This window comes from Anabas testudineus, chromosome 3 (genome assembly GCF_900324465.2).
Source record: "Anabas testudineus chromosome 3, fAnaTes1.2, whole genome shotgun sequence".
Classification (NCBI taxonomy): domain Eukaryota; kingdom Metazoa; phylum Chordata; class Actinopteri; order Anabantiformes; family Anabantidae; genus Anabas; species Anabas testudineus.
Window position 1 is genome coordinate 17,040,670 of NC_046612.1, and position 20,325 is coordinate 17,060,994.

The window sequence follows — 20,325 nt, forward strand, 5'->3', positions numbered from 1 at the left end:
AGATACAGCCAAATGTGTCATTACTTTTCTTCAGGCTAGTCACCAAAACTGTTAAAAAACCCCGAGCACTAACAATGAGAGAGGCAGATCACATACTGTTTATAAAAACAATGACGAGCAGACTCAAGTACTTTAAAGGTTTGCCAAGCAGGCGAGTCAAGAACCAGTGCTGCTGCACTTATAAGGCTTGGACTTATATGGACTGCTTTGGGTCGGTGTCCCTCTACTTTACAAAGAAATGCTGTCTGGTTACACATGATTACATGTACTCACAAATTAGGCTCATTTACATTGTAGAATAAAATACAGTTTAACTTGGAGACAGACCAGAACGTTTTTTTGCATTATAATTGAAATACTCTGCAAGCACAGTTATTGTTTAGATTATGAACCAAGAAAAAATATTGTCTGGGTAAATCAACAAGCAACAAGTGACTCACCACCACCACCACCATATCAAGCAAACTTACCAAGAACTGAAGGAGCAAGATAAGACCAGAAGTTCCTGTTGTAGGTCACGGCATTTAATATGAAATTAGAGTATCCTGGGGTCTGCTGATGTTGTCAGGATGTGTGTGTGTGGAGTGGTGCTACCAGCAGCACAGAGTCAGACCAGTAACATTTGAATATTCAAACACCAACGGCCAGTGAGAGAGAGGGCCTGAGTAGGAGCACTGGGTGGAATGAATCATAACAGTTCTGCAACGTACCCCTGCTACTTTGTGTACACACACAAAAACATACAGTCACTGCAGAATGAATTCTGACCCCTGCACCTTTTTAGACTGTTTGTTTTTAAATGTATAAAACTGCCTCTACACTCAATAATTCACTTTGCATCTTCACAAAATGAAAACACGTTTGTTGATTTTTTTGCATTTACCTAAGTTTTAAAATGTTTGTTTACTCATGTCAGGGGACCAGAACAGAAAACTGTTTGACAGAGTTGGTTCTTCCCAATCCAAATCAACCTGTTTTAAGACTATAAGGAAGAGATACTATCATGTCATGTTGAAATAACACTCAATTAGGCAAGATCTGGACTTTAGAAAATGATTGAACCAGGTTGACAAATAATAAATTATCACATTCTTGCACACAGGACATTTTTCACTTTTTAAAAGAAACTGTGATTATAAAAATGAAAGTTGGTGCATATTTCCATATGTTAGTGATATGTCCAAAGATACACAAAGGAAATGATCATTTAACTTTCACAGTGCTCATTTGGTTCAGAGTGAAGTTTTCTTAAATTGACACTAGTTACATTAGCTCCCTATTCATATAGATCCATTAAGTCAGCATTTATACAGAATATTAAAACTCGACCCATTTATTTTCCCCTTTCTGGCTCTCTGCTTTATTTCATTTTTTCCAGTGCCTTTCATGTCCTAATTGGAAATAAGCACCCGCTCAGGGCCTCTCTTTTTTCCCCCGTTTAGCATTTAGTGAGAGCAGCATTAAACAATGCAGCCATTAGGAAGTGATTAGGGACCAATTAGCCGTGCTAGCAGTTAGCAATTGGAAAAGTGGGTCAGGTTGCTAATGGCTGGCTTCCTATTGGAAGTGGCTGAATAACTGTGGGACCTGCTGTGATTGTGGAACAGACGGAGAGAATTAGGGAAATGGCACTGAAGGTCTGGGATGAAGTGAAGCTTTCATGTGGGCCAGCAAGATGTTTGTGAATGGGGTCAGCTTGGACTTTGGGTCAAAAAGGAACAGCGAAAGAAACAGGACACGAAGAGGCTCTCGACACTGGGACAGTCAGTTGTCATGACTGGACCCAGTGACCGTTACTGACACGCTCCAGTTGGGTTGCCATGGATGGAGCAAAGTGGTCAAACTTTAACGTGTTGGGTCAGAAGTGACATTAGTGATGGACTTGGACACTGAAGATAACTCTTCCAATACCGGTGTCAGATTGAAGATGTGTTCTCACTTTGCTGTTCGAAGTTGGACTTTCCTTGTGTGTATTTTATTAAGTGGCCACAAGGTGGACTAAAGATTTAATTGTGGAAAAAAAGCACAAAATGCAGCATACTAAAAGAAAGCTCAACAACCACCACCATCAAATGGATAAAGACCGGGTAGAAAATTACTGCTGATTCAAGGTTGCTCTGCCAGAAACCAGCTTTCAATAACTAGCACAGACTTTACAGGAGGAAGCGTTTTTCCTAGCAAAATAAACAAATACTTGTCTTAACATGCCAAAGGAATGGGTTACTGACCTAATGACCCTGTGCTGCCTGGGGCCGACTGCTGCCATGAAACTGCTTATTGCCCCTTATTCACTGTGCGGGTATAAATGTTTGTTTGAAACATGTTGAAAGAATTTTCATGTTTACATATTAACTGCTTAATTACTGCAGTCATCAGTGATTTAAATAAAGAGTAGTAGGAAAACCAGACGCAAAAGAAACATAGACAACCTTTTTACTTCCTGTCATACAAGCCAGTCTCACCCTCTCTGACTTTGTTGCAGTGTCTGTCCAGCTGTCTACTCATAGATAGTATCTAGGCGTTCTGGAAATCAGCCGAAGTCGACTCAAAGCCCTTTTAACGTGCTGTGACACTCAGTGCATCTGGGTCTGTGTTCCTGTCTTCCAGTGTGTTAATGCCTGTCTACAACTGAGGGAAACCATGTAATTTCACATAGAAGAGTGTCAACACTCTTTCCTCTGTGTGTGTGCCTGTGTATGCATGTCGAGTTTGGGACAAAGGGGGATGTTGGTTCTGCTCACTGTAACCTCTATGAATTTACTGGATCTGGAACAAATAAACCCTGCAGAGCTGTGAAAGCAGCGCACACAAAAGACAAGTGGTAAATGCGAAAGAGGTAGTGTCTACTAACACTGTTTATTCGATCATTTAGTTAGGAAATATGTACGTGCTTTAAGACCCAAGGTGTTTTTACTTGTGCTGCACAGAGAGAGCATTGTGAAAATAGTTATACGTGACTGGTCAGCTTAATTTAATTTACTGAAGCCTTCATATTTAATTTGCAAGGCCACACAAATCATATAAGGCTCACACAAAGGCTGCAGGTGTTTGCTTACTCATCACTCATTACTCCTTTTTTTTTTTGCTCAGAAGGCTGTTCTCTCTCCTCTCTCACTCTCACTGTGGTCCGAAAAGTGAAAGGGGCAGCCAGCTTTTGTGTGGAGAATGAATCTTTTAAAGTTGCTCCACATGAATGAACTTAAACAGTGATGCTACAGCTCATCAGAGGACTATTCATTCCACTAAGAACACAGAAAGGCACAGGCGAATAGAAACGTGTACATGGACACGCAACAACAGGTACCGCCTACTCTCACTGTCTATAGTCTGTGTCACTTAGTGAACATCCAGATGCACATCGTGTCACTTTACGTTACTGCTGAGCAGAGGAGATGATTCAGGTCGGTCTCCCTACTGTACACTGGTGCAGTGACGTGACTCCATTCTGGTGTCAGAGCCATTGACACAGAGCAGATCTGCCTCACAATAGAAGTTGCAGGTGTCTCTCTAAGCATCTGAACCAGCACCAACACTGTTTCACAACAAGCAGTATAACACTCTGTGTAGCATGTAAATCACAGAAGTTTTGGCATTTTGGAGCCAAAACTAAGCCAAAATTAAAATGAGAGTTTCAATGACACTCAAACTAATTTTAAAATACTGTTGGTTTCAAGTGTAATTTGCTAATGACTCTGCAAACCCACAACTTTCAAAAATCGAATGCTTCACGAAAAGAAAAACTTCCGACAGACATCATACTACTTTAACACTCTCTTTCAAAATGAAATAAACTTTCCATGGCATCAAAAATGCAAACATTTCTAGCAGCAACAGCAAAAACAATGAATGAGTTAAACTGACTAAATGTACCATAGTGCCCAGGATTCAATACAAAGCTTGAGTTATTCATCTGAGACTAAAACTATAACCCTAGCTCAAGGTGATCTGCAAGTGCAAGGTGACAAACCTCATGGTTGCTGCAGACGTCCAGGAGGAACAGAGTAACAAGAAAAGGAGAGGGGGGAAGATGGACAGGAGAGAGTGCAGGAGGAGGAGTGTGGTGCAGTGCTATGGTACGGGGAGGAGCTTAGCCACATGTCAACAATGGGGCGAGCAGAAGGGGGGTTGACCAGCAACTATTCTACCTGCTGCCAGTCATGTGGCCTGCCACTCCCAAACACACAAGCATACACCCACATGCTGATAAAGTAACCGAAATTAATTGTTTCTGTTTTTTAAATAAGCCGTTTCAATTTCCAGATGATCTTTCAGGGCCAGCCTTGGCATCTTAATGTGAATGTAATTCTCATACTTTACATAAACAGATCCTTTAACATTCTTCTGGTTTAATGTTCTCTATATGTTCGTGCTGCATGCCGTTTTTTTTATGTTGTTCCAGGAGGTCACCAGCTATTCCAAGAAATAGCCAAATACATAACTCCAGTAAAACCACCACATGTTGTTTTTACTTTTCAGCTTTCAGGCGAGCTGTTTGCCCTTCTTTGAAGTGGTTATGCTGAACTTACTGTCTAGTGGCTGAGTGGTAAGCATCTGCTCATCTAACTCTTGGCTCACAGTGTTGGTTGTAGTTAATTTATCACTGTTTAAAGGCAGAAAACAGTCTCTCACTTTCGCTCTGTGTGTCTTTAGTCCTTCGTTGCATCTCTCTCTGGGCAGGCAGATTTCTCTGTCTAATGCAGGGTAATGAGTTTAGACCGTGAACACTAACACAGTCTATATAAAGACTTGACCCACTGAGTGGTGACAGAAGCTATTTCACCACTAGTCTAACTAAATATATCACCAAAGACACTTAGTTTGTATGCTGAAGCACACTAACACTGGGTAGAACAAGTTAAAGTGGTTTAAAACAGTTTGGAATAAACATGTGGGAGAACAGTTCAGACTCAGGGATAAACAAATGACAACCAGCAAGTTTCCTTCATTCTCAAACAGAGTACACTGGTGACCTCTGTGTTCATTCACTAGTTGTACACTGTACTACAATTAAATGATCCAAAGTTTTTGCATGTATTAACTTCAGGATGAATTATCAATATGAGCAATTTTGTTAGAAAACATTTGGTTCACTGATGAAAAGTCAGAAGTTAAAGGATTAGCAGCCACAGTCGACAAGAATCGTTTGTCAGCTATAGCTTCTGGGTTGATGTCACTAGACTATTAACCAAACACAGGTCCAGAGGAAGATCTTCAACATCTAACACCTTAATTATAATAGAAAACTGTAAGGCTCCTCAGAATTGAGACTAAAATCCTCTTATAACTTAGATTTATATAGATTTATATTCCAAGTAAACTTATCTGACCTGAATATTACTGATTAAAACTATTAGAATATTACTGAAAACATGCTGGGGGGCTATGCATTATTTTCTGGCACAGTTTTTATTAACTCATCATGGTCTCAAAGCAAGAGAGCTAACTTGCATTTCAACTACAATAACAAAAAGCACCCAGAGGATAAATGACTTCAAAATGATCCTAAACACAGCAACATCATGTTTATTAACGGATGCAGAGTTATTGTCCATCTTCTAACCTGCTCTTACTCACAAACAAACTCTTGCTGTGTTGTTATGATGCCAATATTAAACATAAATGATGTCAGTAAGTGTACTAGTTGTTGCACACACAAGCTACCTTTGTTCAGGTGTGAGTTGGCTTTGGTCTTGTCACTGAGGCCCTGGCTGCGTCTGTTGCCAGCAGTACTGACCAAGCCTCTTGGAGGGATGTCACTGCCAGCAGTGGACACCCTCGCTGTGGGCCCGGGAAGTCTGAGAGAGAGATAGAGAAAAAGAGAAACAGAAAGAAAGGGGGAAACAGACGACAAAATTATGTTTGTTTATTACACTGAATGACGGTGAAATGGTCGATAGAACATCTGTAGTCTAGCAGATCAGGTTCCTCCAGGTTTCTCGCTTTCTATTGGGACAAGGTACATATCTATTCTACAGTTTCTAAACTTAAATCAGGGTATTGCTTAAATTGGACAGGGAATTGCACATTTATTAAGCATTTCATCACCAGCCCAACACACTGGAAAGATATGTAGCAACCATTTTCTCTTATTGCATTTACAAGAAACATACACAACACGAAGGACAATGAAAGGTGTTTTTTATGCCCCGTCAAATGTGATATCTGAAAATGGCCAATGCAATGCTACAAAATAATATCACACCACATGTATTAGGCAGATGCTACTACTAATGAAGGGAGAACGGCAAGAAACATATCAAAAAATGTAATTCTTTGATTAACTCTACGCCACACTGTCATGAAAAGTGATATGTTAGGTTAGTAACCGTATAATCTGTTGACAGAATGAGGGCCTTTTTAACTGAAAGGCTAGAAACTACACTTGAACTAATACAGTCGACACTACGCCATCTCTCCCACCATTTCTTGTGCCAGTTATGTGTTTGTTACCTTTCTTCACCAACCCACATCATAGTGGATGTGTGTTATTCCAGATGAATTGAAGTGGACAAACCTAAACAGGTACTTCTTGATAGGTTTCCAGTTTGACTGTTCTCAGGAAAGAAACATATTTTTGCCACTGAATGATATTAAAAGAGACATACTGTAGGTTGAGGAGCCAGCTCTGAACGGTGAGTCTGTGAGCACAAATTTTAGCCATTAAAAAGTCAAATAGGCCTACTGAGTTAGAATTTCAGGGTCTGCTTATGAAGAAAGAGTGCCAGCTAGATACTTTCTTTTCTGTCACTAGGTCATAATGCTATCTCTGCAGTCTTTTTTGTCTTTTGTATTTTGGACACTAATAAAAGTGGACACTGAACCAATGCTTCGAGAAATGATGGATTATAAGTTATTCACAGTGCAACAACTTTAAACTCAGCCAAAGTTTATTTTCCATCTCTGCCTCCCAATATATACCTGCAGCAATTAATGGAGAGAGTGCTCACAGCACTGTGGAAGTATCTGAGCAGTCTGACATGCGAGCTGTGAGCTCAGCAGCCTCAGATTACACACTTTATTTCTCTAGAAGGATCAAACAGAATATCCTGCCATTAGTCTTAGTCTAAGCCTTGGTGAAATTTATGACACCTTGATTTCATATTACACATAGACATAAGCCTGTCTGTTGCCACTGGTGAGGTCTGTGAGCCAAGCTGTAATCTAACTGGGCCGTGGCGCAGACTGGCTAATGAAATGCTAATTCACCAGTGGCAACAATCGTCATCCAGAGACTGGGAGGAGGTTACTGATAAGCACATAACAGCTCTCTCTTTCAGGTCTTGTATACATTATAGAAACTCTCATTTCCGGCATGCCATTCACTTCGACTGGCCATTTCTTATCTAGCCATTGTAAGGTAATGGGTTTTACCATATTATTTAGTCAAGAATACATTTACATTTCATTTAGTCATTTGGCTACATCATCAAATGGTTACATCATTTGGCTTCAGCTACAGCAGGACAAGTCAGACTGTGAAAATAAATGTTCAAGTTGTTTGTTAGAATACAAAAATACAGTACCTTTCAAGATTTTAATATAGGCTACAATATCTCAGAACTTGTAGAGCTGTTTCCCCATTATCTCTCCAAATTCATACCATACTATGTTGCTTTAAGTACATCGTGTGTTGACTCTAGCTTCTTATGACAGTGCAGTCAGGCTCTCTTTTTGCTGACAATGCATTTGACAATAGCTGGTTGAGCTTCCATTTGCAGAAATTTCTGTGAGTTGTAAACTTTCTCATCCAACACCAATTATTTTAGATACAGAGAAAAGGGAAACACATATAAAATGCATTGATTTAAGGACGTCTGTATACTTTTTGACTGGGTTGATTAAGAGAATACATAGTTGAATAAAAGCAAAGTACTGCAGTCACAGGGGTCACCACGCTCTTCATCCTGCAGTTGCACATGCTGACCAGAAGGTGGGGACACTTGCATTACTTTGGAGAGGAGTTGGTGTGAGGCAGGTGCAATGCAAACTAAATCTAAAATTGGTATCATGCAAAACCAAATCCTAAATTCAATTTCAAGGTGCACCATCACATAGTGCAGCACTGCATGCTGAAATTAAATAAAATGTGACTATTAAAAAAACTAAAGGCGAACACTGTCATATTGTAGGCACACATTCCAGGTTCTTTGTGTTAATTATTAATGTCACGTTCAATGGGGGATGTGCTTGTCAAGACAACCCACACAAGCACACACGGTTACTTAAGGGTTATCTAAAGGTCTTTGACAGACCATTTAGCAGGCTTGCCAAATGAGGCACACTGCCAGACAGACAGAGACGTCTGAAAATGGAGCCTAGAGCTTTAGTTCCTATCTGCTCAACACTACCACTCATGCATATTAGATAATGCCTGTAGTAGAGATTGCCCTTAATCACAGACAAAGAAACAACATGAAACTCACTGGAGAACAAAAAAATGCTATTGTTGATTAGGGGCAATTTCTACCTTCCGAGTTCCAGGAATGGGACAGGACAGGAGGTGCAGTGGAGGAAAGAGAGGGAGGGGCAAGAAAACAGAAAGGCAGAGTAAGCTGACCTAGATGTCTTTTTCTGACCAAGGGAAAACTTGAGTAGTTTACCCTGAGACCCATCCCTAGAGGAGAAGAAAAGAGAAAAGAGACATGGAAGAGGACATAGACAGAGATGTCAGGTATACAGTTATAAATGACAGGAAGCACAGACAAGTAGAGATGACAAAATGATGGATTAGAACAGCAGAAACAGCAAGAAAGTGAAGAATACAGAGATAAACTCAAGGTTATGTTCCTAACATTTCCAGTTTGCACTTTGCATGAATGGGCCAGCACGCCTCACCTGGACTGCATCTCAGCCTGTGCTGCTTTCTGGGCTGCAAGTGCAGGCGTCCCATGCGGAGAGTGGCTGAGCTGAGCTGGTGCGCTGCTCTGCTGGCTCAGCGGAGTGTGTGTGCTCTGGGACTGAGCGCTGGATGGGACAGAGGGCTGGGAGGTCTGCCGCTGGGTCTGTTGCTGTTGTTTGTAGCGGGACAAGCTGAAGAAGAGGCCAAGGATGGCTTTCAGATTACCATTTCGAATCTCTGTGGGTCAGGGAGAAGGACAACGTGACATGTTAAAAAGTAGGCAAATGAAGAGTGAAACACACAGAAGAAGGCAACATTAAAGGAACATTAATAAACTGATAGTATTACTTTTACTGGCCTGTTGATACACTGTGGTTGTACTGTGATATTGACTTTGTTGTTTACTCATATATGGTTACATTTAGTCAAAGGCAGAATGTCTTGATTATAGAGTAAGCTAAACTCAAGGTGTGCTCCTAATAAAAAAGCATGTGACAAAATGCTAGCTGTAGGTGGGTAAAATAAATCATATTATTGTGAGCGCTCTGGTATATTAGTTCAAAGTACTTTATAGTATAATCAGCCCCCTATCAATGTGTACTGGTATTAATGTAGCCCTGGCAAACCAGCCAGCAAATGTAATTCTTCTGTGAATTTTCATAGCATCAATGTTTTTTGTTTGGCTGGCTAAGCCTAGTTTTGTGTCTACTGCTCTGGCTCCAGTAAAAGAAGTCCAGCTTACCCTCTGCAGACAGACCCTGGATGTTGACTCCTTTAGCTGCCAGGAAACTGAGGCAGGCATCAATGTTCTCAATCTGGACAGAGAGACACGAACACAACAGTAAGATAATGCACCCTGCACATTTCCATTCACATTTGCATATTTGTATAATGTGAGGAAGCATGTTGGTCTCTCTTCTGCACACTTCTCCCGAGAGTGCAGTGGCAAAACTGAAACTGCAAAACAGAACACATACAAGTCTGTGTAGAAACAATACAGCAGCACAAAATGTGCCAAACCTTGTTCCAGTTTTGTTTTAAAGATGTACTGAACAACTGATAAGGATGAAAATACTGGAATACAGACCGCACATCCTTCAATATTTAATGATTTAAACCTGTAGACCATTGAAAACATTATTTAATGCTTGAAAGCACACATTCAGAACACGTAGTTTAAAATGTACTTTGAGACTGTGTACATCTGTCAAGGCCAAACAATGGTCTAAATGTGTTAATAATGTGTTAACAATGCAAGATGCTAACAAATATTTAATCTGGATGCAGATAAAAAACAATGCTGACTGACAGTACATCATATTTCATTCAGAATTACTACAGGCCGACGTTTCAAATAGGCTTCAACTCCAATCAGTTACATGGCCTGAACTCATCCAGATATGTTCATGCAAATAATTCTATAATTGAAGGAGTAGTGAAATAAGTATTTATAGACATTTGTATATTAATCTATTTTGTGATTTACAGTAGAAAGCAAACTAAACACACTATACCAAAACCATAATTACTTAGGCAGACATAACCAGTAGCTGTATGGTAAGACAGCTCTGTATACGGTGTTTGACTATTCAAACAGTGACAGACTTTCGTCAGTAACGCTACCGGGAAGCAAACCATCTATAAAGACTCAGTTGCTATGACAGCAGCCCTGACAACCTGAGCAGACTGCTGAGCTGTCACTGGACTGCCAGAGGATTTGACAGGCAGACAGGCTTTGTTTAGAGCCCACATGACCCATTATACATCAAGCCTTCTGGCTGGCCCACGTAATCACAAAGTAAACCACATAAAACAAGTCATCAAGCAGCGTGACTGCAGATAACTGATTGTGTGATCAAAGTTTACCAACTGTTTTCAATGAGCAAACACACCAGGTACAACACAAAAGATATCAATATGGCACAGCAGTTGCTCGCTCATGTTATACAGAGAGGTACACCATAAGGTAGTACTACTGGCAGGGAAATAAAAAATAAAATTGACCTTTAAAAGCATTTTACAGTATGCAGAAAAGGTTAAAGAGGTGCTAGCATGTTGTTGGTATGGCTTTTATTACAAGTAAATATAGACTGATGGTACCTTGAGGCAAATCTACAACAGTGTACTCACAAGAAGCTAATTTTAAAAAAATACAACAGCAGAAAATATAATCTCACAACCAAGAGAGAGAGAGAGAGCAGTGATACTCCAAGTGGTTTCTAAATTAAAACACACATGAACTGTGTCCTTTGCAAATGAGGTCGGGTGTGAGCTGCAACCAGGAGGGTCCCACTCACTAAAGATTAATGGCATGATTACACTTAATATGCAGCAACTAAATATAGCTCGACCTACAGCTCGCTCTGTCGTTTTCCTTTTAGGAAGTATCCGGCTGTGAGGTGAGAAGCTGGAGTAAAAGCTCATTTACAACTGTCTCCATTAAAAAAACATGTACTGACTGCACATACATTAAACATATCCACATTAACCCAAACTGACCAAGCTATTCCACGACTATTATTAGTAAATCTACAACTATACTTAATAACATCAGCAAAATGTATATTATTGACACTATACAAGTAGCCCAAATGCTCCTAAACAGATTACCACTTTCTAAATAATTATCTCATTATTATTAACACCTGAGACCACACTATAAAGATACCTTCATTTTCTAGTTATTATATTTACAGTATTACTACTTGATAAGATAACTTTCACTAAAACATCACTGTTAACATACATATATCAGTCCACTTAGTTGAGTTTGTGATTGGACCTCAGGTCACAGATTGAGATGAAACAACAATGTCGACCCTCTTGTCATTTCCCTGACACCTGACCCCAGAAACAGCTGTTGGAGTTACTGACATGGGACTGACTTATGCTGTCCTTCAAGGTGAAACAGCGAAAAAACGTAGGAACAGGAGGAATGCAGACTATGGCTATCTCTGAATACCACATGCCCCTTAAAAATAAACCTTCCTCTAACCCCCTGGAAATACCCAGAGTCTTTCATTTACACCCCCCCCCAGCCTGAGCGACAAACCACTCCCTGTACTACCTCAAATTCCTTAGTATAGTTGCATTTTAAATAGCAACACCAGCCTGCAGAAAATTCTGTGTGCTTCCTTAGGATAGCCAATCACAAAAGCCAAGCTATTCATACTTCCTGAGATGCTCCTCAGCCCCACCTCTGAGGGGGTATAAATAAGGAAACCTCTATTTATTTCACGAAAGCCTGAATATCAGTAATAATCTAGCAACAGCTCAGAAGCTGAGACCTTACTCAGGATATGTTTGAAATAGAAAGATCAATATTCCAGCAAGACTGCAGAACATCAGTGTATCTATGACATGAAGTTGCTAAATTCCAGTTTTGGTTATGTCTTCAAAAAATGGTTTAAAGTAATCCCACCTCTGAGTATTCTCTTTATGTTGATTTGTCTGAGATGTTCAGTACATTTACTATATGATCAAGAGTCATGGGTTTGTGTTTTGCAGGACACACTATTGACCCAGGTATTTACGTATGTAAGTTCATGTGAACATAGCATCCCTGGTTTGAGTTTGGATCTGCATTACCACAGCTTTTTTTTCTAATGGTAAAAATGAAATTATTAATATGAAAAACATACACAGTGTTACAGACCTGTTGTTAGCTGACATCACCTTGTTAATAACGTCAGTCACAAATGTTCAATAATGTACATGAAGCACACACACACACACACACACACACACACACACACACACACACACACCTGTATTAATCACTAAATCAACAAGATACAAATAAAAACAAAACAGCTCTAAACAAACTCAAAGAGAAATCTATACTCTCACCAAATAATGTCCCAATAAGCCTGAGGTGACAGCCCTGGTGCTGCACTTACACTACGCCTGGAAGCTCCTGCCTGCCTGGATGTGTGATCTGCCCCTGCACTGCAACTGCTCTGCCTGGCCTCACACCTCCATTCAACTCCACTGTCACCTCCTCCTCTGCTCCTGCTCCCGGCAGCAGCACGAGGCCGGCCAGCCAACAGCCCTCTGAACAAACACTTCCTCCCATCACACTGATGCTATTATTGTGTTTGTGTGTGACAGAGAAAGCGCTGGAGAGAGAGCTGACGGGAGGGAAGGAGGGAGTGTGTGTGTGTTACACGTCTGAAGCAGAATAAGACAGATACAGTCTGAGCTTTGGAAGACTGATACTGAGGCAGATATTTATAAACCAAAGATGACAGATAATATTAATGATGATTTTCTGTCTTTATATTTGACAATTTTTAGTACAACTTGATTCTTATTCTTCTAGCTGCTGCTGATCACTTCTTTTTTATGTTAGCACTGTAATGGCTTAAGTAACTTCTGTGATCTGGGAAACTGCTGTGACAAGTATCAGGTCAGTCACATGATCAGACAGGAAACTGCTGTTTACTCAGAGTATCTGAAGCATTTTATTTGGAGGTAAGATTGAAATTTCCCTCATTGCATAGGTAAACACAGAACGTCAAAGTACAACCCGGTGTCTATAAATCATGATGGATATTTTGGACAGAATAGGAACCTCCTTCTCACTGTGACTGGCCCACTATGTTGCAGCCATCAGTCTACCTGACACCTAGCTCAATAATCCTCACTCTCTCGAGTGAAAAATACACACAGGGGTTTCAACACCTCATAGAGGTGTTCTTTTTCACAGCCTATTGATAAATAATGATGCTCCAGCAGCTATGAAACACACACACTATGGTGCAAAATGACACACGTCAGCTTCAGGCAGCATTTTCTCTCGCTGCTTCTGCAAATCTATTTTTATAGACTTGCTGTTGTGTTATTCATGTCTGTAATCATGCCTGTACTCTCTCTTTTAATTTACCATATTGTTAGATGTTTCTTGTTGTTATCTCCTTGTAGATTTACTATACTATATTAAAAGTGTTTTACCCTAACTGACTAACGTCTTTCATAAACAAAACAAAACCTTCCTCTGACTACACCATTATTTGCCTACTGAAAAACTGCTTTAACTTTTCTGAAAAACACTTATTGATTGCCTTTGAATCTTGTTTGTACTTGTTTGAGAGGCAACATTTTTCCAAGGTTGAGGTTTCTGAAAGAATATCTTTATCTAGCAAACCTTTGTGTTATAACTCCTATGAAAAGACTGGTACTGCAGCAGACAACGTACTTATGAAATAAATAAGCAGAAATTCCTGTGTGGACAAAATAGCATGACCACCGTGCCATGTATCAGAGCCCTTTGAAATAAACGTGGGGTTTTGGTTTAGTTGTTTTCTTAGAAACAATAACTGTGATTGCGCATTAATTTTGCCACAGTTAAGGATTTCTGTCTCTCCCTGTGACGTGTAGGTAAAGTACCTGCTCCCTTTGATCAAACATTGACCAGCCTGTTGAATCATTAATAAAACACTGTTTGTGTCTTGTTCTGCTTACGTGTGTAAAGCCTCACCATCTACCTGACAGTTTAAATCAGAGTTTCCCTGTACAGCCATCTGCCAAATGAAAACTACAAAGACAAGTGTATGACTGTGTGAACTCAGGTTAAGCATTGGGTGTAGTCTGGTCAGGTAAACCTGTACAGCTGTTCTAAATGACACTGCACCTGAAGGTGAAACACAGCATGAAGGATGAAGAATAGCTCTACTGTCACGCCTGTTCAACCCACAGCAGAGCTTTATCCTCATTTACTTTCCTTAAAGGTTGCTGATGTTTCTTTCAGCCTGTTTGTCATCAAGGCCATTACTCCTGCTAATTTCTGTCAATCTCATTTGATTTATGTAAGTTTGATTTACGCTTCTGCGTTGAATATACAGAGAGCTTACACCGTGGGCTATGCAGGTGCCCTACAGTGTTGTAGGGTTGCATTTATACTTGCGTCTAGTGTGTCTGTGTCACTCTGCAATTACACCACCAAGTGCTATTTGGGGGGTGGGGTTTTAGGGCACTGTGTTCTTCTTCCACAGTGTTGATGTATTTTAGTGTGCCACATATAAAAGGAACTGAAATGGAGCAGTTAACGTTGGAGTTGGAGCTAACAGATGTTGAGCAGCAGTTTCTGCACAAAAGAGAAGGTGTCTACGGACAGGGCCAGTATGACCACTGCAATGCTTCTGAGCTCATCAATGATGATTTTAAAGTTATTAGGTTTTTTAAAGTCTGCTGCTGGGGTTACCTTTACTTGGTTTCACTCTGAAATCAACAAAATTTGGAATTTGCCCAGTGACGGACATGTAGTGTATGTAAAGGATTATTACAGTTCTACAAGTTAAATAGTCCCTTTAAATTCTGCTTAACTTCAATCGGCTGGTCCATAGTGTCTGATGTACAAAGCAAACTCAATTTCCAGATTTAGTCACATGAATAAAATGAGGATGATGAAATGGTTTGGCAGATAAAAACAAAAAGATTTTTTTTCTCTTTTAACATCCAAGTCTTTATCCTGTGAAATCAATTTAATATCAGAAGCTGTTACTTTAATATGAGATGTTTTGGGAGAGATACCCATGTATATTTGTGTATCTCTGTATGTGCGTGGCATCTTGTGTGGTTTTAACAGCTCCATGTCAACTCAGCACTCTCTCTATTTGCTGAACCTGACACACAAACACATAAAGTGTGACTGGGTGGCAAAGGAATGACCCAACAATGGGGGTCCGTTTAACGAGCATTGGACAATTGTAAAAACAGCCACTTACTTCAGCCTAGACAGCCAGCATGCTAATCAGCTGGTGTGAGAGTGTGATGTGAGTGCAGTTTATACTACTGATGGAGCTTATTTCCATGTTTATTCATTTAGAGACAAAGGTTAAGTTAAGTGGTGGTAATTGGCAGAAGCTTTGGAAGATTTGGGGGGTTGAAAGCAACAAAATCAAGTGCAATAAAAGTGGGTTCTCATACTCTAATTTAGCTGCCAACTAAACTCTCATGACCTGTGTGTGTCAGTGTGTGTGGTTGTTTTGACAGTACTACAACACACAAATCTGATATTTGCATAATGACTGCAGTTGCACCTGCCCTTAGCACTGCTTGAGTGCTTTGGATTTTGTTTTAAAGATGCCAAACTGCTAAGATTATACACTGCATTCCAAAAATACTCACATACACACACAAGCTGACAAACATAAGGTAACATCTGTGCTTATCCATGCAAACATGGTACAACAAGTAGTTTGACAGCCACTATCCAAAAAACCACAATGCATCACCTGAACGCAGACTATAAAAATAATTGTCTGTTTCTCCCATGAGTAGAAGGTATCCAGCCATCTATTTATCATAAAACAATATTCTGTTTGCAGAGGACAATGGGAATGAATATGAGGGAGGCTGTACAGGACGATGATAACAGCACAATGCAACTGCCGAGAGACGCCCAGAGCACTGAGACCAAGGAGCACAAAATGCTCAATTACAGACAAATGCAGGGGCATAAAAAGCGCTAATGGGAAAGGCATAATTGATGGAAGAAGTGATGGACATGAGCTATTTTATGTTGTGGGAAAGTATAAGCATTTCTATACAGAGAAAAACAATCATTGCAAATTTATATTTAAAAAGAGGTACAACAGGAGAAGAACTTGACAGCAAACAGCTTACAGACAACAATAAAAAGCAAGAAGATAAAAGAAGATACAATAAATAAACGGCAAGCAAAAGAACACACAGCAAAAATATATGGTCCAAAAAGAATTGACTAATTTACAGACATTAATTTAAGACTGTAGCTAGACTGGAAAACACAGAATTAAACAAGCCAGCTTTGTAAAAACAATGATCCAGTATGTCAAGCATTAACCAGCATACCAACTCAGAATAGACTCTGACTGATTACAAAGAAAATCCACCTTATCATAATGAAATCAACACTTATAGAAGACTGATGGCAGAACATAGACGCAGACCACCATTATAATGTCAAAACAGAGCTGTACAATGCTTCATATGCACTAGAAATCAATCCACAACAACAGAATGACCTCATAAGTATCTTATTATGGGTCCTTGTGGGTATGTATGTAAGTTTGCAATAAAGAACCAGGGTTAAGTGATCAGCTGTTCTTCCACCTCCTTCTCAGTTGTTAACTATGGGTGTGTTTCTCTCTCTGTCTCCGGTGCTTTGAGAGGCTTCATTAGTCTGGCTGGTATCCAAAAATAGCCCCCTCAGCTGGCACAGTGGCCCATTTTACGACCCTTCACATTCAGTGGAGGTCAGCCCTGCCTCAGGTCTGTCAGCTCATTTCCCACAGAGAACAGAAAACTGTGAAAACACTGAAATCCCACCAGCAGTGCTACAAAGGAAATCCCACTTACATATCTGCCAAATGTCACTATACACAAACCACATCATAAGTCGCTTAACAGTTTGTCATTATTGCTGATGCTCCCTGGCTGCCTTCTAGAGATGAGTGGTATCGCGTCTCCTTTGCAAATGTAATAACGTGAGAGAAAACTGGCCCCAAAACCAAAGCCTGTGAAGCTTTCAACTGAGTTCCAACTGCTCAAAGTCTGAGCCCGAGGCTTCACGGATGACAACCCACGAGACTAAAAAAGTAAAAATAAATGGACTAACCCTTCCCATCTACAACTGTTCACCAGACTCACAGTTCCCAGTGATGGACACAGGAGGCAGTGAGATGGGACAAGTTACCTCACACCAAGGTAAATTTGACAAACTAACTTAGAAATTCACTTACCATCTGAGACCGGCTCTTAGGACAGCCATTGATATCATCAATCTTCTCATTGGCTGAGGGGAGAGACAAAAAGGAAGCAGAGATAGAGAGAAAAATGTGAGAATGAAAACTGTTTCAAGACGTGTTTGGTTGATGTAATCCTCTTGTATATAATCCTCTTTTATTTCCCAGTGTGTATGTGTTTGTGTCCCAGACAGTTTCTGGATGAGTGAGGAGAGCAGAGGTGTTCATGCTGGTGACTCCCGAAGCCCCCTCCCCTGCCTTCCCCTCCCACTGAGACATGAAACTCTATCTGGTCCAAGCAAATGGGAACAGGGCCGCTGGGGGCCCGACCAGGATGGGACTGTTATGCTTCGTCTTTTCAAAGACAGCATGTGTGTGTGCTGTCAGGGATTCCTCACATCCATTAGAGGCCCAGCCTACAGCAGCTGAGACATGGCCATCAGCTCACAGCTGACAACTGTGCCAACAGCTCCGTCTGTTTCAGCATCATGAGGCATGGCTGAGCCCACAGTCCAGCCCAAACTCAGCACCAGGTACTTATACCACAGACAGATAAAGAGGTGCAGCAATAGACAACTGAAGGGTAGATGTAGGGCTTGCCTGTTGCATAGGTGACATAGGTGGTTGCCTTCGGACTAAAATGCCAGGGGGAACTAAAATGCAAGTGGGTGCGGTGCACAGGAGGTGTTTATTGTTTTGTTTGTTTTTTTTGGCAGAGGCAGCGATATTTTTATTTATCAGTTCTCATTATTACCTTAGCTATGCATCAGTAGGTGTATATCATGGATACAGTCTTTACTGTGCTGCTTTTTACGATGTCCTCCCACCAGAGCTCAACTCTGGCTTGGTGCCCTGCCAGAGTGACTGACTGACTCTGACCCATTAAATGAAGAATGTAGGTAATCTATACCTGTGACTGACACACAGCCGCATTAATACTGTACGAGTGTCTTTTTATGAGAGGGACAGGCAGTGATATATCACTATTAAGATAAATATCATGCATCTACAGTGGACAAAATGGTTTTGTTTACAGCACACAGCTAATCTGCTGTGAAATAATGCTCATGGTTAGTCCAGCATCTTCAAATCTGTGACTGAGAAGCACAGTATTGTTTCTGGTCCTTTAAGTTCAACAACCAGGAATTTCAGCGTGTAGTGAAATTGTCTGATACAGTTAATTTGGCTCCAGGTCTGTATATTTCAGACTCTTCAATATAAAACATGCCCCCCTCTATCTAGTTGAATATTAAGTGGACAGCAGAGTTTAGAGGTCTTAATCATCTCTTCCATACTATTTTTAACTCAGCATCATGATACTGTATATTAGTTAAACTTGCCAACCAGTTTAAACAAAAGTGTCAACACACTTAAAGGATCAGTGATAACACTCAAACCCCAGACAAAATAAATGTTTCCAAAATAAAAACACAATAACAAGATACATTGAGAAAAAGTGAGTGACAACTTAAAACTCATCGAAATAGTTTTCAATGAAAAAATAAAAGTAGTCAAGACCGAGATCTAAAGATGAAACAAAGAAGCTGAAAGATATGGTTTAAATTAGCAGACAGATCAACTTAGAAAGATGTTCCTAACAAGTTAGTGGTGACCTTGATCAGGAGGTTTTCCTTATTACAAAATCTGACCTTCACTGTGATTTGGTCAAATTGCTAAACAGGTGCTATATCTGGTCAGGCCTTTGTCTCAGTGCTCAGACACGAGCACTCTACTCTGGTTTCACCAGTGATTGTGTGGTGTGAGGTTTCCCTGCACACAAAAAGCAGGACAGCCCAGATAAATTGACATCTCGGGCTTATGTTAGGAGGAGAGCCTTTTGTGAAACTCCATGAATAATCAGGTTAATATTGGTAAAGTACGGAACACTACTGAACAGCAAAATACACCTAAGCAAGACAGGCATGATGACACATAAACAAAATTGTTAATGATCAATTAGCCTTTTAAAAGGCTAATTGATTGATTGTGCAAACACACTGTGCCATTGGAACACATAACTAATATCTGCTGTTAATGCTCTGTACGAGTATGTAGCATTAAAACAATATCTACACTATATTTAAAAACAGAGTTTAAGTGACCCAAACCGTTTCAATGACGGTGTTTACATACAGTGAATAAGATTCCCTAATAGCCTTTTGAGCCCGGTCTACCTCTGAAAAAGCATCGCAAACAGCTACAGTACGAGAACAGTCAGACTCTTCATAGCATAGGAAGTATAAAATCTGGGTCAGAGACATGGGGGGAAGAGCTGGGGGAGTACAGTCATTGAGATGCTGAGTCACCGGTCAGCTGGTGTCGGCCTGCTTCAGCCTCGAGGCTGTCAGCAGATGAAATGACAGGCTAAGGACGGCTAGATGAGATGACAAGACTGATGACAGTTCAGACAAGGGTCAAAAACACATAGGCACATCCTGCACTATGTTGAACACAGTACCTTCACAGTTGAACTTTTATCTGAACACAGTACTGTTTAACTTTGGTTGAAGAATTACACACACTCACACACTTAACGTCACAAGGCACAAAAGTACATATATTTTAAAACATGATGGTGAATGTGAAAAGGAGACGCATTTCATTACGGGAAAGTTTATTAAACACTGTCTGTTCTAATAGGTACATCAAATTACCAGATTAAATCAGTTTTCACTGATATTTTATATCTTCACTCTCAATATATAGAGTATATACTAGATCCCTAAAAAGTTTTCCTATATTTCTGAAAGACAGATGAAA

The 20,325-nt window shown here is 40.3% G+C and overlaps 1 protein-coding gene across 6 annotated transcripts in view; it reads right to left on the reverse strand.

Moving 5' to 3' along the window:
- Positions 1 to 20,325, reverse strand: part of nav2a (neuron navigator 2a) — a 159,504-nt gene that overhangs the window by 46,275 nt on the left and 92,904 nt on the right. For 4 of the 6 annotated variants that reach the window (XM_026377783.1, XM_026377786.1, XM_026377784.1 and 1 more), the window contains 4 exons: positions 17,563 to 17,615; positions 9,582 to 9,654; positions 8,836 to 9,076; positions 5,662 to 5,795 (listed from right to left, as the gene is read on the reverse strand). In XM_026377783.1, coding sequence (XP_026233568.1) covers positions 5,662 to 5,795; positions 8,836 to 9,076; positions 9,582 to 9,654; positions 17,563 to 17,615 — 501 coding nt within the window. Of the gene's footprint in view, positions 1 to 470; positions 555 to 3,967; positions 4,017 to 5,661; positions 5,796 to 8,835; positions 9,077 to 9,581; positions 9,655 to 17,562; positions 17,616 to 20,325 lie in introns of those variants that run through there. The other 2 variants (XM_026377789.1, XM_026377787.1) reach the window with 2 other exon arrangements.